This window comes from Cryptomeria japonica, chromosome 5, assembly GCF_030272615.1.
Source record: "Cryptomeria japonica chromosome 5, Sugi_1.0, whole genome shotgun sequence".
NCBI lineage: Eukaryota > Viridiplantae > Streptophyta > Pinopsida > Cupressales > Cupressaceae > Cryptomeria > Cryptomeria japonica.
Window position 1 is genome coordinate 299,979,116 of NC_081409.1, and position 8,174 is coordinate 299,987,289.

Consider the following 8,174-nt stretch of genomic DNA (forward strand, 5'->3'; position numbering starts at 1 on the left):
CCTCTATTTCTTCTTTCCAAAATCTAAAATCTGAATTTTAGCTCCACAACTTCCCACAAGCTGGTTATTATGAGCACATCTGCAATGATATTCATCACCACCACTCCCTTTCTCCTTGTTCCTCCGGAAATTACCCATAACCTATTGATCCTCATCTGGGAGTTGCCTACAACTGTGATTTTTCAATATTCATATTGAATCACAATTGAAATCTTTAGCAGGTTACACGTCAAAGGTTTGTTGCCTAAATTGTTCTCACAGAGTTTACACTATTTGTCAATTGTCCTCACTGAGTTTACATTATTTGCCAGTTGTCCTATGCATGCAAAAATAGCCAGCCTAACTAACTTTATACTACTTAATTGTTCTTAACACTTCACTGCATTGCTAGCATGTTTTTAGCTATAGGCAGGGACTCATGCTGTCTCACAGCTCTTGTTTCTTTAGATTTCAAGTTAATTTATTTTATTATTTTGACAATCGCGTACGCAGCTACGAAACCAAGTGTTTGTTTCGTGGATAGACCCTTTTATTAAATAATTATTTCATAATAATTATTTCGTGGATAGACCCTTTTATTAAATAATTATTTCATAATAATTATTTCGTGGATATATTTTTCAATTATTTCATAATAATTTTTAAATATGCTAAGTCTATTAAAGAATGTGACGTCGATGATCAATGTCTGATGTCATATGTATTGAGCGTTTATTCCTCCCTACATCCTCAATGATTTTATAATTTAAATAATCTATAATTATTTTTTAAATAGCTTGTTTTTATTAAAAAATTAAATTATTATATCTTTTTATCCTTGCCAGACTGAGTCAATATGCCAGTTCAGACGAAAGTTTGAAAGATAGGTAAGAAGATTAGTAGGAATTGATTTTCAACGCCATGTAGTCTCTCACAGGAAAGTTACAAATTTAGTTGATCAGAGATACATGGATGCCATGTTTTCTTGCCTTTTCTTTCTCATAACCATTCTCTCTTTATTTGCAGGTCAGTCTGACAAATTATCAGTTCAAACTTCCCTCATTCGTTACCTTCCAGCTAGTATGATTTCCATTTAAATTGATTGATTTGCAGGGAGAGGCAATGCGGAGAAAGCGCAGGCGCTGTTTGTGTTTGGAGACTCTTATGCCGACACAGGAAATCATGATCCATACAATCAAAGCCTAAACCTGCCATGGAGACGACCGTACGGTTTGACCTGGCCTGGCTATCCTGCAGGCAGATATTCTTCTGGAAAAATCCAGACAGATTTTTGGGGTAAACCTTCCTTCCACTCTAAAATGGTGAAATTTAGGGTTTAAAGCAAACTTTGTCTTATTATTATGTGCCTCTGATATGCGCAGGGGATATCTTAGGGCTTCCTGTTCCCATTCCTTACGAGCTGCTGAAAAGTCATGAGTGCAAAGCAATTGCGAAGAAGATTACACGAGTGAATTTTGCAGTGGGAGGCAGTGCAATATTTCAAGCCTACGGTTTCATAACAGTAGCACAACAGGTGAATCAGTTTAAGAAGCTGATAGGAGGAAAACAGGGGTTTGATTCTCACAAGCTCTCGCGGTGTGTAGTTCTTATCTCTGTCGCTGGCAACGATTACGCTGCATTCCTTTCTAGAGGTTACGGCTCCATTGAGGTATAAGTTCTAGATCTGAAGATCTTTCTTCGCCTTCAAACACTTACCAAATCTAATTTTTCCTGATTTGTGAATTTTTATTACAGGGACTGATCGATCTGGTGAAACCGGTGGTAAGCGGGATAACAGAGACTGTAAAAGATCTGTATTTATGCGGGCTTAGGAATTTCGCGGTGAGTAATATGTTTAGATTGGGGTGCCTGCCTCAGATCGGCAGAACATCCTGCGATTCAACCTACGATAACATTCCAGCTCTTCAGATGAGATTACTGACAGAGGGCATAGAAAGCCTGAGATCGAATTTCAAGGATATATCGATCATAGTTTCAGATTTGGCGTCTGCAACTAATCATATTTTCTCCAATCATCGACAATATGGTAATTCAAAGTATGTCTTTCTTGTTCCAATGAATATTTAAATTCTATACTGTCTCTTACATCTGTTATTGTAATTGTGTGAAAGGTTTGGTGGATTTGTTCGTTCCTTGCTGTGCTGAGTAAGGTGGGGTTAAAAGGTGTGGAGAGGTGGACCAAGTAGGCAGGGCTTTATTTGAAGTGTGTTCTAACGTAGATGAAAAGTTCTACTGGGATTCAGCCCATCCAACACAGCGAGGATGGCATGCGATAATGTCGCTGTACAGTAATGGAGTGAAAGGGGAGAATAAAACAATGACTTTTATAGAGGGGGCACCAAATGTTATTGCGTGGCTACAGTCAATTGGATTCGTTGCTTGCAATGTCTCCTCCTAAGCAAAACCACCCAATGTTACTACCTAAATAAACTTTTCTCGGCATTTCTTGATTCAATCAATGGTTTTCTAACGAAGCTAGAATTTTCCGAGAGCTGAAATTATAAATCAGATTGTTTTGACCTCTATCTTTTTTCATCCAAAAGAGGATTATCAGTGTCATTTCATTGATTTGGACCTTTTAACTAAAACATTGACAATTGAATCAGTTTCTTATTTTATTTTATGTTTATTGTGAGTGTTTTTGATCGATAAATATATAAACAAATGATATAATTTTATGTAAATTTGTTTCTAGTTTGTCTTATGGTAAAAGTCATTTATATAAATATATCATTCATTCACATTGATATGTTTGTACATTTATATACATTCATCCTATCTATTTATTTATTAGGAACATACATGTGTACATTTTCTTATACGCATGACCAATATGAATGTCCTCTTTTATGATTATAGACAAATTCAAAGTTACATCAGCACCCCATGTTTATGGACTTGTCCCACCCAAATCTAAATTTTGTTAATGCTCACGTTTCTCATTGTCAGTCAAGTAAAGAATCCAACATTACCACCTAAATGAGCACATTTTTTTTATTCAATAAACAAATGTAAAAAAGGGCTAGAATTTTGCAAGGAGAAGAGGAGGCAAAATTATAATATGAGATTATTTTGACCCATATCTTTTTTCTTCCAAAATAATATTATTTAATACCTATTCATTGATTTGGACATTCAAGAGAAAGTGATTATTGAATTAACTTTTTTATTTGGTTTTATGTATATTGTGAGGAGAGCGTCGTGATACATGAATATATTAATAATGATATAATTTTGTGTAAAGTTGTTTGTCTTTTATCTTATGCAATATGTCATTCACATTAACATATCACTCATTCACATTGATATGATTGCACACCAATATGCATTCACCCTATCCATTTACTTATTACACCCATGAATTTGTACATTTTGTTACACATATCACCAATATCAATGCAACACCGGGTGAATTCACAAAGCTGGTTCCCACTTTTGCCAACGAAAGAATTTGGCGAAAGTGGGAATTTCGGATTTGACAATGTTCGAGCGAAACACAAATGTTCGCTCGGACTACCCCTGGGAGTCCGAGCGAACCAAACTGTTCAGTTGGGTTCGATCGAACAGCGGGCGGGTTTTGGGTTCGAGCGAACCCATTAAAATATCAATATTTAATGGGTTCGCTCGAACCCCCCCATTCGCTCGAACCCTTTGCAGTTAGGGTTTTTTTTTAAAATTTATAAATATCGAAAATGACAGTTAAAAGGTCATTATTAAATTTGACTTTTTCTGTCTGGTGGGGGTTGGATCGAACCAGTCGTCAGCATCACGTCATCGAGCCTTGTCTGCAGCAGTTAGCATCTTTCCTATTTCAGTTTTCGACCTTTGTTATATCAGGTGTACAAAATAACCCTTTGTTTGGTTTAATAATGTCTTTTTTTATTAAATTTGTAAATAATTTATTTGTTAATTTAATTTTTTAATTAAATAATTATATATAGTTATTGGTTTTCAACATTTTAGAAAAATGTTTGATAATTTATTGTTTTTCATTATTTTAGAAAAATGTTTGATAATTTAATGTTTTGATTGAAATGTGTAAATTTGTTTTTAAAATTACATAATTGTATAGATGTATATTTTTTTCAACATTTTAAAAAATTGTTATGAAAAACATAGAAAACTACCCTGTAGTAAATCAGAACTTAGAAAAACATTAGCAAAAAAAGAAAAACGTTAAAAAAATTAATTTAAATAAACATTAGAAAATTTAGATACCAAATTTAAACAAATTAGACAAAATAAATTTCCTCTACAATGTGACCCATTTTCACATCCTATTACACGCACAACATGACCCCTTAAGACCACATATGACACTATACGTTCCCTTAGGAGGTCATAGAGGATCACATATAATAGAATAGTGTACATGTATGACATTCCCTTTAGGATCACATCTAGTGTCCTAAGGGGTCATACGTGGTTCTAAGGGGTCACACGTGTTATAACACATGCGGGACCCCTTAGAATCGCATATGACCCCTTATAAAATTGTAGGGTGAATGACATACCCCTTAGTCCATCAAATAGTGTCTTAACACATGCGTGACCCATTAGAATCGCATATGACCCTTTATAAAATCAATCCTAGTGTGAACGACATATCCCAAAACCCATCACATAGCGTCTTAAGGGGTCGTATGTGGTCTTAATGGGTCACGCATGCATTAACACATGCGTGACCCCTTAGTAGGTCACATAGGACCCCTTATAACATCCTACTATACATATGACATTCCCCTTAGGATCACATAGTGTCATAAGGGGTCATATGTGGTTCTGAGGGGTCATGCATTTGTTATAACATATGCATGACCCCTTAGAACTACATATGACCCCTTATAAAATCCTAGTGTGAACGACATACCCCTTAGTCCATCACATAGTGTCTTAAGGGGTGGTATGTTGTCCTAAGGGGTCACACATGCATTAACACATGTGTGACCCCTTAGTAGGTCACATATGACCCCTTATAACATCCTACTGTACATATGACATTCCCCTTAGGATCATATAGTGTCCTAAGGGGTCATATGTGGTTAGACCCACATATGACCCCTTATAAAATCCTATAACCACATATGACCCCTTATAAAATCCTAGTGTGAACGACATACCCTTTAGTTCATCACATAGCGTCTTAAGGGTCGTATGTGGTCCTAGGAGCCACGCATGCATTGACACATACGTGACCCCTTAGTAGGTCACATATGACCCCTAATAACATCCTACTGTACATATGACATTTCCTATGTGTCCTAAGGGGTTGAATATGTGGTCCTAAGGGCTCACGCATGCATTAACACATGCGTGACCCCTTATAGAATCCTAGTGTGAACGACATACCCCTTAGTCCATCACATACTATCTTAAGGGGTCGTATGTGGTCCTAAGGGGTCAACATGCATTAACACATGCGTGACCCCTTATAACATCCTACTGTACATATGACATTCCCCTTAGGATCATATAGTGTCCTAAGGGGTCATATGTGGTTAGACCCACATATGACCCCTTATAAAATCCTATAACCACATATGACCCCTTATAAAATCCTAGTGTGAACGACATACCCCTTAGTTCATCACATAGCATCTTAAGGGGTCATATGTGGTCCTAAGGGGCCATGCATGCATTGACACATACGTGACCCCTTAGTAGGTCACATATGACCCCTAATAACATCCTACTGTACATATGAAATTTTCTATGTGTCCTAAAGGGTTGAATATGTGGTCCTAAGGGCTCACGCATGCATTAACACATGCGTGACCCCTTATAGAGTCCTAGTGTGAACAACATACCCCTTAGTCCATCACATACTATCTTAAGGGGTCGTATGTGGTCCTAAGGGGTCAACATGCATTAACACATGCGTGACCCCTTGTAACATCCTACTGTACATATGACATTCCCCTTAGGATCATATAGTGTCCTAAGGGGTCATATGTGGTTAGACCCACATATGACCCCTTATAAAATCCTATAACCACATATGACCCCTTATAAAATCCTAGTGTGAACGACATACCCCTTAGTTCATCACATAGCGTCTTAAGGGGTCATATGTGGTCCTAAGGGGCCACACATGCATTGACACATACGTGACCCCTTAGTAGTTCACATATGACCCTTAATAACATCCTACTGTACATATGAAATTTCCTATGTGTCCTAAGGGGTTGAATATGTGGTCCTAAGGGCTCATGCATGCATTAACACATGCGTGACCCCTTATAGAATCCTAGTGTGAACGACATACCCCTTAGTCCATCACATACTATCTTAAGGGGTCGTATGTGGTCCTAAGGGGTCAACATGCATTAACACATGCGTGACCCCTTATAACATCCTACTGTACATATGACATTCCCCTTAGGATCATATAGTGTCCTAAGGGGTCATATGTGGTTAGACCCACATATGACCCCTTATAACATCCTACTATACATATGACATTCCCCTTAGGATCATATAGTGTCCTAAGCGGTCATATGTGGTTAGACCCACATATGACCCCTTATAACATCCTACTATACATATGACATTCCCCATAGGATAATATAGTGTCCTAACATACATATGACGTGTTAGATCTCTCTATTCTTGAATTTTTTATGTATGTCAAAGATTTAAATATGTACATGTACATTAGATCTCTCTATCTCTCTGAAATATATGTTATCTCTAGATCTAAAATATATGTTCTCTCTCTCTCTCACTGAAATATTTGAAATTTTTACATGTATTTTTTGAAAATGAAAATGATCTCTCTCTCTCTGTCATGAAGATTTATATGTATATAATCTCTCTCTCTCTCTCTCTCTCATGAAAATGATATCTCTCTCTCTCTCTCATGAAAATGATCTCTCTCTCTCTGCTTACGTATTTATTTTAACTTTATGACATGTACCTAGATAGATGGCATCCCAGGATATACCTTCGCAGGCTCCTGATCAGGATCCACCTTTGCAGGCTCCTGATCAGGATCCACCTTCACAGGCTCCACATCAGGAGCCACCACATCAGGATCCTCCATAGCAAGATCCCCCCTTGCCCGACATTGCTACTATTTTTCATTACAGTGATCGAGAGTTGCATAGGTTGAGGGCCATACTAGATGACCCTTGTACTGATGGCGTGTACAAGAGGACGTGCATGTCCATTTTTGACAGTTTGCAGACATTGAGGGACCGCTTAGTATCTCATACCTCATTCTCACCTAAGGTTATAGAGGATATATATAGATAGTTGAGGAGTGAGGTGAGGGGTCCTCATTCTTTTGCTGATGTGGTGGGGGTGGTCTCGAAGGAGACCATCAAGGAGAGATGCTTCCCACAATATCAGGAGAAGCGTAAGGTGAGGGGATATCAGGTTACCAGATGTATCGACCCACAAGTTGCATCACTGATTTACCCACGATTCTTAGCAGCCCATGGTCGTTATCCTAATAATGACCAGATTCCATTATACTTTGCACAACAGGTATTTGCTGAGGTTCATTGTCAGATGAAACCAAACTACCTTGATATTCTGGGATATTATGGACAGGGGAGGGGCAGGATTGCTGATAGAGATGCATATCGTAGGCGTGATAGAGCTCCGCCTAGACACAGGGACCTTGTTGGCCAGAGATTTCCTGCAGTAGTCCCAGCCATGGCACCCATAGTAGATCACGTTGTGATTGCTTCTCAGAGAGAAGCAATTGATAGGATTGGACATATTGCATCAGCAGCAGCCACCATATCTTCTGACAGGGTGGGCAGATATGTGATGAGTCGACCACGTTCGCGATCATCCATAGATCATGCATCTTCTAGTCATGGGGGGGCTTCAGATTCAGATGATCGGTATATTTCTGCTGGCATCCCCTCCCCAGATGAGGTAGCAGCTATAGTCGGAGGTAGTAGACATGTACAGATGTCGCAGTATTTAGTCGAGGACCTACTACATGCTTATAGTTTTATTTCATCTCGACTTGGGATACCATTGGGTGATGTTAGAGAGGAGATTCTCAGAGATTTTCAGGCTACAGCGGCATCGATGCATACCCCGAGGCAGTCACAGCATTCTCATCACTCTACGCATGCTCCAGGCACTGACCCACCTATAGATCACTCTGTTGCTGCAGAGGAGGAGCTACGAGCTGATTAGCTCCATATCACAGATGA

At 38.4% G+C, this 8,174-nt stretch overlaps 1 protein-coding gene across 1 annotated transcript; it reads left to right on the plus strand.

Moving 5' to 3' along the window:
* The first annotated feature begins 856 nt into the window (after positions 1 to 856).
* Positions 857 to 2,580, plus strand: LOC131045828 (GDSL esterase/lipase At5g03610). Its single transcript, XM_057979485.2, has 5 exons — positions 857 to 1,005; positions 1,093 to 1,275; positions 1,362 to 1,648; positions 1,735 to 2,026; positions 2,112 to 2,580. Exons 1-5 carry the CDS (start codon positions 948 to 950, stop codon positions 2,147 to 2,149), a joined length of 858 nt encoding a protein of 285 aa, XP_057835468.2. The 5' UTR covers positions 857 to 947; the 3' UTR covers positions 2,150 to 2,580.
* The last annotated feature ends 5,594 nt before the right edge of the window (positions 2,581 to 8,174 follow it).

Excerpts from the sequence above, each read along its gene's own strand:
- LOC131045828 (XM_057979485.2), top strand. The coding sequence starts at position 948 with ATGGATGCCATGTTTTCTTGCCTTTTCTTTCTCATAACCATTCTCTCT. Across the intron at positions 1,006-1,092 it reads CATTCTCTCTTTATTTGCAG|GGAGAGGCAATGCGGAGAAA; the intron begins GTCAGTCTGACA and ends ATTGATTTGCAG. Across the intron at positions 1,276-1,361 it reads AATCCAGACAGATTTTTGGG|GGGATATCTTAGGGCTTCCT; the intron begins GTAAACCTTCCT and ends TGATATGCGCAG.